General features: G+C 37.7%; 1 protein-coding gene across 1 annotated transcript in view; it reads right to left on the bottom strand.

The window, feature by feature from the left end:
- Positions 1–20,565, bottom strand: part of LOC126007743 (histone-arginine methyltransferase CARM1-like) — a 255,607-nt gene that overhangs the window by 130,399 nt on the left and 104,643 nt on the right. Inside the window, 2 exon segments of the mRNA XM_049772770.1 lie at positions 2,555–2,562; positions 7,469–7,584. Of these exon segments, the coding sequence (XP_049628727.1) occupies positions 2,555–2,562; positions 7,469–7,584 (124 nt within the window).

Here is a 20,565-nt window from a genome sequence, read left to right as displayed (position 1 = left end):
AATAATCACAAGGCTAAAATTAAGAACTCAAGAGTACACATTCTTTCTAAAGAAAGGAATTATTTTCAGGAATATGATTGTTTTTAAATGCAATAAAATATATGTACAGCAGAACATTTCAATAGATGTACAAATGAACTTCACAAAAGGGAAAAAGAGTATAAATTAAAACCATAATATATAGGGACCGGAGAGATAGCATGGAGGTAAGGCTTTTGCCTTTCATGTAGAAGGATGGTGGTTCAAATCCCGGCATCCCATATGGTTCCCCGTGCCTACCAGGGGCAATTTCTGAGCATAGAGCCAGGAGTAATCCCTGAGTGCTTCTGGGTGTGACCCAAAAACAAAAAAAACCATAATATATATATGTATATATTTCATGTAATAAATATCATATAGGCAAAAGCCCTGGAAGATGACAGTAGCAAGTGCTGACAAAATGTTGAATGCACTTAGTTACCACTAGAGGAAGTAAAAATTGTTACAAACACTTTGAAAAATGTTTATACTAAGAAGTTCTAGCAAGGATGTAGTGGGCAATGAATGCAAAAATAATCATAGCAATACTTTTTTACTTTTTTTTTTTTTTGGTTTTTGGGTCACACCCAGCAGCACTCAGGGGTTACTCCTGGCTCTGCTCTCAGAAATCGCTCCTGGCATGTGGGTGCCCTTCCTGCAGGGACACCCCAGTTAAGATGTGGTTATTCTTTTTTGGAGGGAGATGCAAACACAAAGACACAAAGACAGACATGACAACAGACAAAGACAGACACGAAGACAGACAAAAGTGGGAAAAGGATTTCAGCCAAGACTGAACCCAATTCCCATTTATTGAAACTCAAGGCCCAGCTTATATACTTTTTGTGGGCATAGTTCTGCTCATACCTATTGAACAGGCATAACAAGATCCATTAGCAAATGAGATAATATGCAGATAATGAGATCTGTCTCTACTAAGTCAGGATGAACTGATAATGGAGCCTATCTTCGGGAGGTGGGGTATACAAGTTAATTCTTGAGGCTACCTGTTTTGATTATGGCTCTCTGTTTGGTGCCCTTAAGTAATTTCTCAAGACTGCCTGCAGGTGGGATATATGGTGACCTTAAATGTTTTACATTTAATTCCTGAGGTTACCTGCTTTAAGCAAAGTCACTAGGTACTTCATTTTAACTAAGTATTCTGCCTATTCTAAGAAGCTCCCTACACTGGCAGGCTCAGGGGACCATATGGGATGCCGGGATTCGAACCACCGTCCTTCTGCATAAAAGGCAAACGCCCTACCTCCACACTATCTCTCTGGTCCCAGTATTACTTTCTTAAGGAAGTCAATCATAGCCTGCCAATAGCATAGGTGACTAGCAACTTGAGTATTCAAACAATGGAATGTTTTGTAATGGTTGAAGTTAAATAAACCACAGTTATATCTATATCAACAAAATAAACCAAATAATATAATGCTGATAGATAAAATTATTTAAGAACAGATATCTTCTGATTTCATTTGTGAAAATTCCATGTTGTTAGGGATAGAGAGATACACCATAAAAATCATAAAGAACAAGAGAAATAAAAAGCTGAAAATTTAAACTTGTGGGTGCCTGTTATGTAGGTAAAGTGATCATAGTGAGACACATGAGCGTAAAAGAAAAGCGAAATCACTTACAAAAGGTTGTAGTAGGCATAGAACGATATTCTCATATTGTCACCCAATACGCATTTTACAAACTTTCTTTTTATGTATACTTTATATTTCATTTTAAAAATACTATATTTCAATTTTATTTCCCAAGTGCTCTTTGTGATTGGTGGTTCAGTGCTTTATTGAAAAACTCTAGTTTACCTGGTGGTATGTGGTAGGGAAGGGTGCAGCATGCAGTGCTGGGGCTCAAACTCAGGCTCTTGTAGATTTTAACTACCTCCCTGGTCCCAATAAACTTACTTTCAATTGTTGAATAGCTATGCAGATGGTTCAGTGGTTAGGGGCACATACCTTGTATGTGCAAGGACCAGAGTTTGATCTGTGCTAGGGCATCTGAAACATGGACCTCAGAACAATACTGAGTACAGCCTTGGTGATCCCTAGCACTGAAGGACATGAATGAAGCTGGATCCATTCACTTAAATTTCCAGTGCAACTGACCCAGTATTATAGGGGTTGGCTCCAAATTTCCAAATGGATTGATGGGAAGACAGTTTCCCCCACAAGACTAAATGGTGAAAAACAAATGATAAAAATTATTTTGTTTATAAATTGTTAGAAAATAGTACATCAATGAGCCTATTGTTTAGGCCCTGCCCTCTTTCTTTCCAAACAAGATATTCTAGTCTACTTTTTTCAGTGATTCTTGGCTTACTCAATCCAAAGACAATCAACCAATCATCAAACCAACCAGTTGTCCAGGGTTAGAGAAAGTTTCTGAGCAGCAGTCAAGCTTTCCTCTCTGCCATCTTCTCTGTCATTTAAATTCAGACCTCCAAGTGTGAATGACAAGCACAATACTCTGTTCAAGGCGTGCACATACACAGCCAATCTTCGTAGCTTGATTGGGTTATTATTAACTCTGAACATTACTGAAAAGCTATCATTACCTGACTCTTGACTTTGACTTTTTCTCTAATATTTGTACACTATTTCATCATGATAACAGAGCACTATATATAAAACAAAGCAATCCCATGTCTTCCGATCAAAATCTGGAATATGGAAAAGTTCCTTGCAATATAGTCCCCTATCTGCTCATCTAACTGTGCACCCACAGACGCTTGAGCCAAAAGTAAAATTTAAATTGAGTGGACTAGTTACTGACAGAATAGTACTGAGAAATAAAATAAATCTAACTCAAGACAGTATGACTTCATCTAATAGATAATCAAACAGTGGAAAACATTCATCCCTTCATCCCAGTGGAAGGGAAAAAGAAATTTTGTTATACTTTCATTATCATGAATGTTTCATAAATGATTGTTATAGGAAAGGTAGCTAAGTGACAGTGTTTAATGTTGTTTATCGCTTTTTGTGTTGTTTTGGCTGTGCTCAGGGGTCACTTCTGGTTCTGCTCTCTGCTCTCAGAAATCATTCCTGGAGGTGCTCAGGATTGAACCTGGGTCAACTGTATGCAAAGCCAGAGCCCTATCACTATCCTACTGCTCTGACCCCAATATTTATGGTTTCAGTTAATGCTTCTCAGCATCACCAAATTGCCCAAGACCTTCTATTACTATTTTAATGGGATTTCTAGACTACTTCTTCCTGCCCGCCACCCTGCTTCCTCCTTGTTTAATAATTTGTGTTTTTTAATCCAATGTTGAAGGTTTAACATCGTTCAATGCTATGTAATTTCTTGGTTTATTTCTATACATGTTACAGATGAGTGATGTCATCTGGTCCTTCTCCCTCTGATATTTTGCTTAGCATAATATCAACCAGTTCTATTCATGCTGTGGAAAACTGTAAGAGGCAGGTGGGTATGCTATTAGAAAGATCAATGCATAAAACTATGATTAATGTAGTGTAAAGCACAACAGCCCAATAAAAACCCTCCTTTCTTATAGCTGCATAATATTCTTTGTGAATATATACCGTATTTTCCGGCGTATAAGACAACTTTTTAACCCATGAAAAACTTCTTAAAAGTCAGGGGGCATCTTATACTCCAGTATACTGCATGCTGAAGCTTACTCCAGCTTCAGGGACGAGTGATCAACCCCCCTCTTACTGCTGCATCCCACTCAGTCCTCTGCTTATCCTGATTCATCTTTCAGGACACACAGAAGAGCTGAGTTACCAAGCACTGCATCCCATCCAGCTGCCGGGTGTCATGGCTGGTATGCAGCTTTCTGGTGCTCAGTCTTCTGCTTGTCCTGATTCATCTTTCAGAGCATACAAAGGAGCTGAGTTACCAAGCGTCGCATCTCATCCAGCCTCTGGGTATGCGGCTTTCCAGTTTTCAGTCCTCTGGTTAGCTTTTTTTTTTTTTTTTTTTATTAATTATTTTTTTATTATTTTAATTATGACAACAAAGATGCAAAGAAAGAGGACAGGGTAAAGTTACAGTGGAAGCCCAATCACCCATAAACAGGATTCTCAGTAGTTCCATCGATGATATCCCAGCCTTGAACTTTCAGCCAAAGAACATTAAGAAAAACAAAACTGAACCCATGTACAATACAATTACTTTGTCCCTCAAATCCCCAGTTGTAGTACATATTGTTTCTTAGCAGCACACCATATAATCTAAAGATATTAGACTTATGTAACTCTTTAAACATTGAGGGCAAAGTACATTTATCTAGTTCCATGCACATGCTTACTAGTTTAAGTTAACCTCAAAAGTTTTAATGGGTTGTTTTTCTTAAGGATTGGAGTCAAGAGAACATAGTAAAAAACAATATTAAAGTGGCATTTGTTTGCATAGGCCCACCAAAACATAAGGGACATGGAAAGACAAATTATGGTCTAAATACATGGAGACCCTACCCCTGAAGTTTCCTGGCACAGGACTGACTCTAGGCTCCAGGCAAACTAGTTTGTCCAATTCAAGTCATAGTCTGTAGTGGCAATACACCTCCATTCCTCACATAGTCTCTGTTGTTGGTATCATTCTTCTGTATTAAAGATCCTGGAGTCTGCATATCCCATATTGCAGTCAGGATGGTGCAGAGCATCCTCTCGTTTCACCTCACACTTAAGGGGCAATAGAGAGAACCATGTCCTGTAGAGCAGGTCATCGTTGTTGTCATGTCTTCTCGCAGGTCATTGTTGTTGTCACGTCTTCTCAGTGTAAACGGAAGTGTCTTATTAGGAGGTCGATGTCACACCCTTGGTAGTGTCTTTCCTGGTAGAGGACTGCTTCCAACTGTTGCTATAAAAGACCTTGGATGTTTCGTAGATAGCTTGCCTGGTTCCAGCGTGAATGGAGAATGCCCATTCAACTGAGGCCTATGCCAGGTCATTATATCAATATTCAGGGTGTAAGGTACATTGTAATGAGATTTATTAGATAATAACTAATCTGTATGTATAGTGTTTTCCCATTTTAATGTGTCTATGCAAACAAGGATCAATGCCACGAAGCGTTATTGGTGCATCTGGAGGCAATAGGAACAAGACCAGCAATTTCCATGACATAGTTCAATCATAGGCATCAAACTGAGGGATAGTTCCACCACAATCCTTACTGAACAGCTTACAAAGAAAAGACAAGATGAAAAGTGGATAGAAACATCATGGTAGAAGAATATATAGAGAGTTACAGCAGTTAAAGAAAATAACCATAAAATATTCAAAAAATATATGTGTTCAATATGTGTTCGATTTGTGTCCTTCTAAATAGTTCTGGGATTTGTAAGATCTACTGTATGTCTTTGGTCAGAGATTGAAGCTGTGTGTTACTGAAGTTAGAGAAGGGTAAATCTGGGGTACTGATGGTTGGGAGGAGCATATGATCGCGCGGGGGCGCTAGCCCCCCGCGGTTTCAAAATGTAGACTGGTATGAAATTGCCAGTGACAGCCTGAGTATAGCTGAGAAATTATTTGCCTCCCCCAGATCAAACTACACCCCCTGATCCACCCTCTAGAGCCGGCCTGGGAGTGGGGAAAACCCAGGGTGCCCCATCAGCTCCTCCCAGAAACCCACCTGGAGATCCGGAGGAAAGGGGGAGAGGGGGTTCGGGTGACCCAGGTCCGGGCCCCCCACCCTAGGCCAGGCCAAAAGGCCGCTGGCACATACGGAGGTCTGCCAGCTGCCCGCCCGTGCTGCTAAAAATCCAGCTCCAGGAAGGGAGAGAGACCCTCCCAAGCCCGAAGGACAGGGATTTAAGCCCAACCTAGGCCGGTCCCCAGACCCGGCCTGGGAGTGGGGAAAACCCAGGGTGCCCCATGAGCTCCTCCCAGAAACCCACCTGGAGATCCGGATCATAGTGGCTTACATATTGTTGACAATAATATTTTAGGTACATATTTACATAAAATCAGGGGGGATTCCCATCACCGGTTTGTCTTCCCTACTCCTCCGTTTTTGTCCTACCTTCCATATCCTCTTTCCTCACCCCCAGGGCTGCTAGAATATGTGGTCCCCTCTGTACCTATCCTATTACTTCGTAGTCTTACACCTGTTTGGTCCTGATCTCCTTTATTTCCCCCTCTAATTGGGGGGCAGGACTAGCTAGTTCAAGTTATGTGGTTTTGTTTGAAGAGGAGAAAAATGATAAACTGGGGTAAAAGTCTAATATGCCGGGAATAAGCAGAATTCTTCCAGAGGCTCTCGCCATCTGTTTGAGAGACGAAGGAGAAAAAGAAGGTGAAACAGTCCACCCCTACGAAATGAAGTGTCAAATATCTATTAAGAGTTCCAACAATAACGCTAAGCACCCCAAAAACAGAACAAAACAAACAAACAAACAAACAAAAAATGCCGTGGTCTTGAGAAAGGCATCATGGCAGAGTCCATGAAGAGGGAAAAGAAGGGGCCTGAGAGATCACATGGAGGCAGGCGTCTGCCTTTCATGCAGGAGGTCATCGGCTCGAATCTCTGCGCCCCACATGGTCCCTCGTGCTCGTATTTTTGGTCGATTTCTTTGTTTTAGTGTGGTTATTAAAGTTATTGCCCCCCACTTATCTGGTTAGCTTTTATGAGACACAGAAGAGGCACTTTGTCTCTCTCTAGCGGTCCTATTAATCACTGCACCCCAGACAGCTGCTCTTGGAGAAGGGCCCCTCTCCCTGTTCTCTATGTAGATCACAATGAAAAAAAAAAATCACAGCCAAAAACCAAAAAAAAAAAAAAAAAAAAAATCACAGCCACTCACTACATATGACAAATGTGACAAATGTAAAATGATTGTTGGTACTCCAAAGTCTAGCTTTATTAAACACATACTGTTAACCTTTGAGGGTTCTACTCTTTTTTCTCTTTTTTAAATTTCCAGTTGGTGTGCATTAAAAGAGAGGTAGTCTTATTCAGCGAATAGAGCCCAAAACCTATATTTTAACAGGAAAAGTAGCGGTCGTCTTATACGACCAGTCATCTTATACACCGGAATATGGTACTAAAACTTCTTAAATATTCATTTGTTAGTGGACAATTTAGCTTGTTTCCAGGTCTTGGCTATTGTAATAAGTGCTGAGTTGAATGAAGTTGTGTAGATATCTTTTCAATTTGTGTTTGGGGTATATATATTGAGAGGTGGAATTGCTAGGTCATATGAAAATGAGAAATCTTCATACTATTTTCCACAGAAGCTGAACCTGATAGCATCATCTATATTTAAAAATAATTGATTTCATATCAATTATGATATAGTGAAGATATTCTCTCTCAAAAGTCAATCACAGCAACAATAACAAAATTCAGGCTAGTACAAAGAGATTTCTAGAAACCATAAGTTTAAAAGACTCTATCACCTGGTGTCTTGAAATTTATGGAGATCCTAGGTTGGTTGTAGCTGGAAAAAAAAAACAACAGTCACATTACCTCAGCATACTGTGCTACTGAACTGGCTTCAACTGCATATACTCTCTTAGCTCCAGCCTGGACAGCAAAGAAGGACAGTATTCCTGATCCACAACCAACATCTAGAACTACCTGGAAAAAAAAAGAAGGTTAAAAGTGAGAATGAAAATATCAATAAGCATTTGGCTCCTGAGTCAATGCTAACTTTGAGCTTAGGGGTCACATTTATTTCAACTACTGGCTTTTTGTATATAAGAGAGAAATTTCCTTGATGAAATTATAGGTGTTGGTGAGACTAATTTTTTCCAAATTTTAAACATGTTTAATAATATTCTCTTTTTATGGATTTTTGTAGGAATTAAATAGTATGAAATGTATAGTTAAGCATATGATTTTTTTTTTTGGTTTAGGTTTTGCGACCACACCCAGTGACACTCAGGGGTTACTCCTGGCTATACACTCAGAAATCACTCCTGGCTTGGGAGACCATATGGGATGCCAGGGATCGAACCAAGGACTGTCCTGGGTCTCCGCATGCAAGGCAAATGCCCTACCACTGCAGTATTACTCTGGTTTCTATAATTGTTTTTTAAATCATTATTTATAATTATTACAGTTTTTTGTAATATGGATTGTTTTCAAAATACATAAGGCACAGAAAATTAATATACCTTTAACAATCTTGTTTCATTACAACTGTCACATGAACATAATATATTGTTTCACATAATTTTAAAAATCATATTTGCATGTTAAATATAACAGGAATTGTGGAATGTCTTGAGAAATGCAAACATGAGATACATGCTCTTCTTACCAGTCAATTTTCATAGAGTTGGGGAGGTTTATGTGGCTGTAGGAGGGGTTATTACTGTGGAAGCTGGAGTTGAAAAAAAAATGTTTCTTCCAATGTCTACTTTCAAAGTTAGAACTTGATTTTATGTCTGGGAAACATTCTCTGAATACTCAAGTCTATTTCACTGATCTGAGAATCTGTCTTTATTCTGATACTCAGACGTCCACCTAACACCATGCACAAAGGTAAAATCTAAATAAATTTAAGACCTTGATATCAGACCCGAAACATAAGGTATATAGAACAACATGTAGATAACATACTCTATGACATTGAAACTAAAGGCATTTTTCATGGAGGAAATATCACTCTCCAAACAAGTGAAAGAAGAGATAAACAGCTGAGACCATATTAAACTGAGAAGCTTCTGCATCTCAAAGGAAATAGTGCCTAGGATACAAAATCCACCCACAGAATGGGAGAAACTATTCACCCAACATCTATCAGATAAGGGGCTAATATCTAAGATATACAAAGTACTGACAGAACTTAACAGGAGTAAAACATCTAACCACATCAAAAATGGGGAGAAGAAATTAACAATTTCTCAAGAAGAAATACAAATGGCCAAAAAGCACATAAAAAAATGCTCCACATCACTAATCATCAGGGAAATGCAAATCAAAACAACAATGAGGTACCATCTCATGCTACAGAAACTTGCACACATCACAAAGAACAAGAACAATCAGTGCTGGTGGGTATGGGGGTGGGGAAAGGAACTCTCATTCACTGCTGGTAGGAATGCCATTTAGTCCAGCCTCATATTTCTATGTCTTCCTACAAATTGAGAAGAAAAAAAAGTAGATGGGACTCAGGGACCAAGCTGTCTCAGGAGCATTGAGTGGAAGTAAAAAATGGTCAGACCTAAATTTCAAACCAAAGTCAACAACAATAGTATCAAGAGACCCAAACTACAACAAGCTACACAAAAAGGGACCTGTTACACTAGCAGTCCAGGGGCTAAGGGTGGAGGATCGGATGCATTCTTGGAACTATGGTGGAGGAAGGTCAACACTGGTGGTGGGAATGGCCCTAATTTACTGTCACTATGTACCTTAAATACAACTGTAAAAGACTTGTTTGTAATTCACTTTGGTATCAATAAAAATTATTTTAAAGAATGATGCTTGGTCATCACTGCAATTTCAGATTAATAGTAACATCCCTTCTTATCTCATTGAGGTTTTTATTCTTAGCATTTTCATGGCTCTAAATTGTCACCATAAACATAAGACACATAGCATTATTATGCCCAGTAGAAGTAGGTATACTGAAATAACAAAACTGAACACTAGAGGCATTGAACAACCAGTGTAAGTTTGCCTAGTAGTAAACAGGAAAACCAAGAGCTAACTTTGGGCATTTTTGCTTACCATTTGCTGCCCCACAAAAAATCATACATTGTTTACTTAAATTTACATGTATAAATTTGACCATTTAGCAAACCAGTATCTAGAGGCAATGCTCAAAAAGAAATTAAAGTATTGCTTATTGTAGAAAATTTAAGAACATTTTATTTTTTTAAACTTTGATAGCGAAAAATTTCCTCAAAAAGGTAAATACCAAGAGGCTGTGTGTGCATTCTATCTGCAGTATCACACTGTGCTGACACAGATACTGTGCCATTCTTCTAAGAGAACATGCTGTTAGTAATGGGTTCACAGAACTCGTGTACATTCATACTAGAGCGGTGGCTATATTCCATATGATTTCCTAGGGTTTGGATAATTAGGAGGATTACCAATTTAAAATGTCACCTAGTCTCTGGAATGAGTTTTCAGGCTGTATATAGTTTTAGAAATATCAACATTCATTTTTCCTCATCCTATCTGTGAAATAAATCATCTTTATATGACTCTTATCTATTGCTAAAATAACCATGCCTACTCGTTAGAGAGTGGAGGGCATTAAGGTGGAGAGTACAATCTGTAGCTCAAAGAAATATGAAACACATTCAGAAAAATCTTCTTGGGTTCTTATAAAGTTAAAAATGTTATACCTTAAATTGCACGTGCAGACCAAATTACAGGTGAAAAATTAAGAGACAATGGAAATTTCACCTGCTTTTCCTGCTTTGCCCTAGAAATGGATTGTGAATCTCTGTGTATATATTTCTAGGGTTCTACCAGATGCATTTAGAAACATTTCATCTTCTCAATCTTGAAGACTGAAAACCAAAGAAAAGTTGTGCTATTAGGAGATAAATGGGAGAATGAGAGAAAAAAGAAAGGGGCTGAAGTTGAAGACAGGGTTCAGCTTTGGTCAGATTTGTCTATTTGATAGGAAAATACTCTGATAGATCATAACTAGAGAAATAAAGTTTACAAATTAGGGAAATTTTTCAGACACCTTGTTTTTTGTTTCTTTGGGAGCCACACCTGGGGATGCTCAGGTGTTACTCCTGTCACTTTTCTCAGAAATTACTCCTGGCACTTCCCTCAGGAATTACTCCTGGCAAGATCAGGGGATGATTTGGGATGTCAGGAGTCAAACTATGGTCAGGTGCATGCAAGGCAAATACCTGGTCCTCTGTGCTATTACTTTAGCCCTTTTAAACACATTATTTAATACTAAATTTTCAAACCCCCTCCCAAATTACATTTGTTTGGTTATTTCAAAACAGTTTGAGCTTTGAAAAATAATCTTTTGATAGCATTATATAGATCCTGTCAATCTCTTGTTTGTGTATATAAAATGAACTGCTTTCACTTATGAACAGGAAAATAGGTGAGAAAAGGTGAGGAGAAAAAGGGATGTTTAGTTTTATTATGTAGGTCATTCAATGCTAGAAAAAAAAACTGTTCAGGGTTAAAGACCCATTTTTCTGCTTTGAAAAATCGCATGTCAAAGAAAGTGTTTAGGTTTTAATGAAAATATACTACATTAGTCCTTTCTAACTATCTTGCTAAGATTTTGAAATCTTTTTGAAAGATTGTGAGACTACAAACACATATAATTTCATTATATTTTCTGTACTTCTGGAAGCTTATCACATTTTATATTCTCACAGTAGATTCCACTGTGACCATTTTTCATTCTATCATTGGTAGAACATAATGTAACTAGGTATATTTGGTGAAATTGACATTACAGTATATTTTCATGTCCCTGAAAAAAGTAATCTCATAACATTGAGGAAAAAAGGAGAGTAATAACACCCTTTTCTTTATATAAAGCAGTTGAAAGATACAAAACTAGTCCCCTTTGTTTGTTTGTTTGTTTATGGTGGAGTGACCTCCAAAACAGTTCTTAGGACCTTTGGAAGTCATGCATCAGTGACATCAGTCAACCTGGTTGACAGTTAAGGGATTGGGCCATAAAACACAGAGCTTCTAGGGCCTTGTGGTGTAATCAACCTTCACAACCAACCAAGTACCTACAGGATCAACACTTACAATGCTAGGTAATGTAAGGTGCTAGATCTAATAATGCTAAGTGGCTTGATATTGTGAGGAATCAAACTAGCCTTAAGTACACCCTAATTCAGGTATTATCATTTGACTCTCCTGACATTTTTTGATCCTCCCTTTACAGGAATATATATATATATATATATATATATATATATATATATATATATATATATATATATATATATAACCATTTCTATTTGCTGATAAAAAAGTGGGGTTTAGGAAGACTAAGTTTCAGGCTCAAGATAACACGACTGAAGAGGCAGAGTTGGGATTAGAATCCAATGATCAACTCTTTGCATCATCTGTGATTCTATTTTTTTTGTATAGCAAAAACTGGAGGAAAGGAAAAGAGCTCTAATGGTTCTGCACAGCTAACAGAGAAGAGTCAATGTCTTTATTGCATTGTTCTTAATATTAAGCAATCCAGCAATGTCTGACTTTTCTGACCTCTTTTTCGGTAGTATCCCTCTTTGTCTCCACATCTTAGGCTCAGCAACTTTGTCACTTGTTTTGTTGCAACCCCTTTTGTAGAAAAAACTAACAGCCTACTAAAGGTTAAGAATTATGGTAGCCTTATTGAGAAACAGCACCAAGATGGTTATCATCCTCACATTCTAGCATTCAATCTTCCTTAGGCAGTAGTAATGAGGATCCCTTAACAAGTATGTAAAAAAGTCTAAATTTGTGAGTCACCAATTAAACATACTGGATGTGGCATGAGAACAAAATAAAATTTATAATGCTAGACCACTGAGATTTAAAGCCTTGTCATGGAACATAGGATACAGTGGTCAACACTTTTTCCTTAGGTAAAATACCACCTCTCATTTTCCTATCTGAAAAACTCATCCTTTAAAAACAGATATATGACGTTTTCAGGGTCAGATAACATATCTTATGAGTACATTTCCTGATTTTTAAAGTCTATTTAGGTTCTCCAATAAAAAGATTCTTAAATTGGTTCTAAAAATTTGTTAAAGCTAATCTCTCACGTACTTATTATATAAAGGATAATGCATATATTTCTGTCTGTTTATCTTCCCCACATAGTCTGTGAGCTCCCTAAAGGCAAGAATCACATCATTTTTTAAAATTTTTTATTTAAACAACTTTATTACATAGATGATTGTGTTTGGGTTTCAGTCATGTAAAGAACACAACCCATCACCAGTGCAACATTCTCATCACCAATGTCCCAAATCTCTCTCCTCCCCACCCAACCCCCACCTGTACTCTAGACAGGCTTTCTATTTTCCTCGTACATTCTTATTATTAGGATAGTTCAAAACGTAGTTATTTCTCTAACTAAACTCATCCCTGTTTTTGGTCAGCTTCATGAGGTGAGCTGTAACTTCCAGCTCTTTTCTCTTTTGTGTCTGAAAGTTATCATTGCAAGAATGTCTTTCATTTTTCTTAAAACCCATAGATGAGTGAGACTGTTCTGTGTGTCTCTCTCTCTCTCTAACTTATTTCACTCAGCATAATAGATTCCATGTATATCCATGTATAGGAAAATTTCATGACTTCATCTCTCCTGACAGCTGCATAATATTCCATTGTGTATATGTACCACAGTTTCTTTAGCCATTCATCTGTTGAAGGGTATCTTGGCTGTTTCCATAGTCTTGCTATGGTAAATAGTGCTGCAATGAATATAGGTGTGAGGAAGGGATTTTTGTATTGTATTTTTGTGTTCCTAGGGCATATTCCTAAGAATGGTATGGCTAGGTCATATGCGAGCTCGATTTCCAGTTTTTGGAGGAATCTCCATATTGCTTTCCATAAAGGTTGAACTAGACAGCATTCCGACCAGCAGTGGATAAGAGTTCCTTTCTCTCCACATCCCCGCCAACACTGCTTGTTCTCATTCTTTGTGATGTGCGCCAATCTCTGGGGTGTGAGGTGGTACCTCATAGTTGTTTTGATTTGCATCTCCCTGATGATTAGTGATGTGGCGTATATTTTCATGTGCCTTTTGGCCATTTGTATTTCTTCTTTGTCAAAGTGTCTGTCTATTTCTTCTCTCCATTTTTTGATGGGATTAGATGTTTTTTTTTCTTGTAAATTTCTGTCAGTGCCTTGTATATTTTGGAGATTAGCCCCTTGTCTGATGGGTATTGGGTGAATAGTTTCTCCCACTCAGTGGGTGGCTCTTGTATCCTGGGCACTATTTCTTTTGAGGTGCAGAAGCTTCTCAGTTTAATATATTCCCATCTGTTAATCTCTGCTTTCACTTGCTTGGAGAGTGAAGTTTCCTCTTTGAATATGCCTTTAGTCTCAATGTCCTGGAGTGTTTTGCCTACGTGTTGTTCTATATATCTTATGGTTTCGGGTCTGATATCGAGGTCTTCCATCCATTTTATTTAACCTCCATACATGATGGTAGCTGGGGGTCTAAGTTCAATTTTTTGCAAGTGGCTGGCACAGACATTTGTGCCAACACCACTTGTTGAAGAGGCTTTCTTTGCTCCATTTAGGATTTCTTGCTCCTTTATCAAAAATTAGGTGATTGTATGTCTGGGGAACATTCTCTGAGTATTCAAGCCTATTCCACTGATCTGAGGGCCTGTCTTTATTCCAATACCATGCTGTTTTGATAACTGTTGCTTTGTAGTACAGTTTAAAGTTGGGGAAAGTAATTCCTCCCTTAAGGAATCACATCATGAATCTCTGACTAACTTGCACAGGAGACATAAAACCATTAATAAATATTTGTTGAAATTAGTATATGACTAAGTGGGATGATTTAATATAGCAGTTTCCTAATTCCAATATCTCTTTGAATTACATTTAGTAAAAATAAAAAAGTCTACTGCTTCTGCCATCCATTTGGCTTTTAGGAGTCCTCTTGCTTCCAAAGGCAAGTATTCAAAAATATGCTCAAAATCTCCTTATTTTATTCAAGTTCTACATTGTGAACTGTTTCACTTAACTTCCTTTTCTTATACTTCTTGACCTATTCCTTTTTTTAAATGATTTCTTTATTTGGGCACCAATTTGTTCATAGTTGATTTTCAGACATAAAATGTACATACCAGTGCAACTTTCCCACTATCAGTGTCCCCATTTCCTTTCTCCCACACCACCTGCCTGGCTTTAAGGCAGGAATTCTATTTTTCTTTTTTACTATCATTGTCATGGTAGTTATTAGTATAGTTATTTCTCTAATGCACTCATCACTCTTTGTGGTAAGCTTCATAACATAGGCTGGTAGTTCCTGCCCTCATATCTGTTGTGTATGTAAATATTTTATGGGATTATTATATTACTGACCCTATCCTGATTGTTGATTGTGCCCTACCCTAGGGTGTGACCTGGCATTCTGCCCCGATCTTAGGGTGGTACCTGATTCTGCTTCCACCATTGGGTGGTATCTGATCCCACCATTGGGTGGTACCTGATTCTGGGGGGTAAAAACAAGGGTCTGTGGAAGGCGAGAGGCTTTTGGCTGGATGCTGAGTCTTTGGACTTCAGTCTTGTCCAACGAATAAAGCTAATATTTCCACAAGCCTGACTGTCTTGGAGCTGTTTACCCACCGTTTCACCTCAGAACCGTCGGCTGGACGGGGTGGCAGACGCGTGCTCCGAGCTGGAGGGGAAAGACCTCATCCTCCATCCCTCCATCAGTCAACCTCTTCAGGGGCTGACTTGCAACAATCTCTATTGACTTGAGTATTATTATCATAATGTTTTTTTTTATTTTTCTTAAATCCCAAATATGAGTGAGACTATTATATGTCTATTTCTCTCCCTCAGACTTAATTCACTTAGCAAATAGTGTTCACCCATGAATAGGCAAATTTTATTATTTCATTTTACCTAACAACTGTGTGTAGATGTACCATTGTGTAGATATACCTCCATTAGCCACTCATCTGTTGTTGGGCATTTGGGTTTTTTCTAGATTCTGGCTATTGTAAATAGAGCTAAAATGAGCATAGGAGTGCAGAGGGTAGTTGTGATTTGTTCTTATGTTCCTAGGGTATATCTCTAGGAGTAGTATTGCTGAATCATTTGGGAGCTCAAATTCCAGTTTCCTGAGAAATTTCCATATTGTTTTCCAGACAGGCTGGATTAGATGGCATTTTCACCAGCAGTGAATAAGTTTCTTTCTTCCCACATCCATACCAGCACTGGTTGTTCTTATTTTTTGTGATATGTGCCAATCTCTGTGGCCTGAGATGATGATACTTTATTGTTGTTTTGATTTGCATCTCCCTGATGATTAGTGATGTGGAGCACTTTTTCATATGCCTTTTGGCTATCTGTATTTCTTTTTTGATAAAATGTCAGTTCATTTCTTCTCCCCATTTTTTGATTGGGTTAGATATTTTTCTTATTAAATTCTGACAGTATCTCATATATATTAGATATTAGCTCTTTATCTAATGGGTCTTTGCTCAATAGTTTCTCCTTATGTCTAGATATTGGTTCATTTTGTTGATACCTTCCAATTTTATAAGCAATGTCATTAAATTATGTAGGCCCATTCTTCCTTCCTGATGAGTGCTTGCAAAGCTATAAATTTTCCACTTAGTATCACTTTTGCTGTATCCCACAAATTCTGATAATTTATGTCTTCATTTTCATTTATTTCCAAGAATCTTTTGATTTCCATTTTGATTTTGTCTCTGACCCATTTCTTGTTCAGTAGTGAGCTGTTTAATTTACAGATGTTAAAGTTTTTCCTCTGTGTCTGTAATTCATTTCTAATTTCAGTTCATATAATTTCTATTTATTTTATGGAGGTATATTTTATGGGCCAAGATGTGTTCAATCTGGAGAATGACCCATATGCATTGGAGAGTAATATGTATCCATTTTTCTGGGGGTGGGGAGCCCGACACACACACACACACACACACACACACACACACACACACACACACACACACATTAAGCTACTCTCATTTCTTTCTATAGAGCCAGTAAATTCTTGTTAGGTTTTAGTCCAATTGACATATCAAGGGATGAAATGGTAGTGGTAAAGTCTCCCACAATTATTGTGTTGCTATTTATGTCTTCTTTTAAATTTGTCAGCAGTTGTTTTAAATGTTTTGCTGGCCTGTCATTGGGTGCATATATATTTAGAAATATTATTCCTTCCTGATCTACATATTCCTTGATTATGAGTAAATGTCCATCTCTGTCCTTTTAAACATTTTTAACCCTAAAGTCTCTGCCATCTGATATTATATGGCCACTCCAGCCTTTTTAAGGGAGTTGTTTGCTTGTGTTTCTTGTAAGTAATAGAACATTAAATTTAGCTTTTTGATTCATTTTGCCACTTTATGTCAATTAATTGGTGCATTAATTCATTGACATAGAAAGAAATAACTGTCATGGGATTTAGTGTCATTTTTTGTAGGAGTTTGGTGTGTCAATTTGTCTGTCTTAAGTTAGAACTTGCAATTCTTTTCAGGCTGGTTTTGAATCTGTAAAATTTTATGGGCTGCTTTTTTTTATCTATAAAGCTGTGTATACTTATTTTAAACCTGAATATAAGTCTGGCTGGATGAAGTACTCTTAATAAAGCATTAATTTAATTGATTTTTGTCTCTGTATCTTATCGCTTTTGGCCCTTGAGGTTTCCTTGCGACAGATCTGCTGCAAATCTTAAGAATACTCCTTTGAATGTCATTTCCTTTTTTGATATTGATGCCTTCATTATTCTATCTCTATATGTGGGATTCATCATTGTGACTAGGATGTGTCTTAGGGTTCTTTGCTTGGAATCTCTTTTAGTTGTTACTCTTTGAGCATGCAGGATTTGATTGTATGCACTCTTAGGTTTGGGAGTTTCTTTGCAATGTTGTCTTTGACTGTTGATTCTTCATGGGGATTTTTTTCCAGGGTCTCTGGGACTATAGTATTCTAATGTTGTTTCTGTTGAGTTTATCTAAGACTTCTCTTTTCATCTATTCACATTCTCTGAGGATTTTTTCCATTGTCTGATCATATGTTATAAGGCTCTTTTCCAATTTCTTCTGTTGTATGGAGTTGTTATGCTTCTCATCTTCCAGCTCTATGATTCTGTCTTCAGCCAGTATTACTATGTTGGAAGTGTTTCCAGATAGATTTTCATTTCACCTATCAAGGTTTTTAATCGTGTTATTTCATTTTGAAGTTTTCTTATTTCTACTTTTATATCCTCTTGATTTTTATTTGTGATTCATTCAGTTTGTTCCATGCTTTCTTTGAGTTTTATGAATACCCTTTATATTTATTCTCTAAGTCTTTATCTGAGAAGCTAACTAGGTGATTGGTACTTTTTGGGTCATCAGAGCTTTCATCTTTATTCATTAAGCATGGTGGAGGCCTGAATTGTTTGTCATGCTTATAGAGTAGAGTTTTCTACCTGTTTTTCTGAGGTTCATTAAGTAGGAGAAGTGCTCGGTAGCAGAGTAAAGCCTGCTTTGACATGCATACTCTGCTGCAGGGGGAGGGGCTTTGCTCTTTGGAGTAATATTTGTCCTCGTTTCCACTACTGCTGGAAGGTTGGGGCAGGGTCCACTTGACCTGTTTCTTATTTCTTGTATTTTTTCCTAAGTCACCTAATAGACTTAATTCTGAGCTCTTTCTCTATGATAACATTCCCTTCTTGAATATGGTCTGATTATGTCCTGAGGGTCATTTTTCTGTCCTAGGAAGCCTTTTGCCCTGATACAGGCAGATACCAAGTTCATTTCTGCCACAGTACCAGGCTATTTGGTATTCCTTTCACCTGAGTTGCTCCTTGTTGCATATCCTATGGTCTCAAGATATCATGGGGTTTTTGCTTGTTTGCTTTAGTTTTTTGGGCCAAACCCAGTGATGCTCAGGGGCTACTTCTAGCTATTTGCCCAAAAATTGCTCCTGGCTTGGGGGACCATATGGGATATGGGAAGATTGAACTGCAGTTCATCCTTGGCTAGCACTGGCAAGGCAGTGCCACTGCTCCAGCCCCTGGTGATTTTTTTATCTTTTCATTTTTAAAACCCACCTCAATGCCCATTATCAATTTGTTCCTCCAATTCAACTTCCTAATCATTTCCAATCTTCCGTTTGTCAGTGGTTTAGCATGTATAAATTGCATCAATAAGCCCTCTTTTCATAAGACGTTGTTTAGAATCATTAAAGGAAAAGAAAGAAAAATAGATCAATATGAGTAAAGACAGTAAAAGCAGAGAATTTTGATTCCTGGCTTCCTACCTCTTCCTGAATATCTACAGACTGACTGTCACTCTACCAACTAACAGCTTCCATTGTGCTTCCTTCTCCTACAACTATGACTGTTCTCTCAGATTTTCAGCTATTGACCTTACTCTGTGCTGCTTTACACCCTAAGGTGATGTATGGGCCCTACTCATGCAAGTCCAATAACTGCTCCTATAACTCTGCCAACACCTTTGTAAACAGTTCCATTATTTCTCTTCTAAATCACTTCACCCATTGTAACACAATTCACCTGCAGGGATTCTTTCAACTCTAACCCAGCCTTTAGTTATCAAACATCTCTGCATCCAGGAAAATTTTTTCCTAAGTTTTGCTCCTCTCCAAGGCTAGTACTCCTCTTGTACATTCTCTTATCACCTCCTACTCTTCCTATATAAGACTCCAGTTACAATTTTGTGAGGAGGGGAGTGTATAATGGGCCACACCCAGAGATTTTCATGATTTAATACTGGTTCTACACTCAGGGATCACTCCTATCAGGGTTTGGTGACCATCTATAGTGTCAGGAATCAAACATGGGTAGGCCATGAGCAAGGCAAGCACCGTACTAGTAGTATTAGCACTCTGATCACCATATAGTTACAATGTTTTATTGAAGAAGAGATTAAATAAAAATATCTGCTCCCTCTTCTGGATTATAACCTTAGTTAAGATATCAATTCATGTTCATTTATTTGCTACTATTGAATTTCTGAAACATAGCACTGGATCTGGCACATAATAGAGACCCTTGCTGATTGTTTGTGGAATGACTAAAATAAATTAAAATGTCTTACTACTACAAATGAAAATAGATTTATTAAACAGAAAATAGGGTAAAAATACATTAACTCCAGCAACATAGCAAAAGGGCTCTTGGAATCAGGTACCATAATGCTTAGAAGGGCTCTGGGTGCTACACAAGTTTATGCTCAGTTAGTCAGTGATTGGCATAAGTTGCAGTGCTGCTCAGGTATAGCAGTGTTTTGAGATACCAGGACTACCCCTGGCATTTATCATGAAACCATGCATTGCTGGGACTGAATTTGGGGTCTGTGCATGCAATATATGAGTCCCAACTCTAAGTCCCAACTCTATCTTATATTACCAAGCCTCTAATGATTTAAGTTTCCACATTTCCAAAGAATTACTTTCTTTTGAGATTAACATATTATTATTACATTACAATATAGTGAAGTCTTTAAATATGTTTCTCCTTTAAAGAGAGAATTTGTACTTAGCTAGTCTTGCATATACAAGAAGTTAATGTGGACTTGGCTAATTTGGATGCTTTACAGGACAGCTTCAGAAAATGGTATGAAATTCCTATCAGAACTGATAAGTAAAAATAGAAAAATGGTCAATATTAACAGTGGTCAATATTTTTGCTTTTTTTTAAATTGCATATGTATATATACACATATATAATATATAGAATATCTGCATGGAGGAAAAAAACCTATTTTAAGTCAAGGTCTAAGCCAGGGGTCCCCAAACTATGGCCCACAGACCATATGTGGACCACCAAAGACATTTATGCAGTTCACCAGGTGTTTTTGCTGCTTCTGCCTTTCATGTTTAGTAGTAGACTCCTTCTAGTCCCGCAGTACACATGTGTGGGATGTGCTCTGCACTCTCCAACTC

Source organism: Suncus etruscus, chromosome 1, assembly GCF_024139225.1.
Source record: "Suncus etruscus isolate mSunEtr1 chromosome 1, mSunEtr1.pri.cur, whole genome shotgun sequence".
Taxonomy (NCBI): domain Eukaryota; kingdom Metazoa; phylum Chordata; class Mammalia; order Eulipotyphla; family Soricidae; genus Suncus; species Suncus etruscus.
This window is presented reverse-complemented; position numbering and strand designations above follow the sequence as displayed.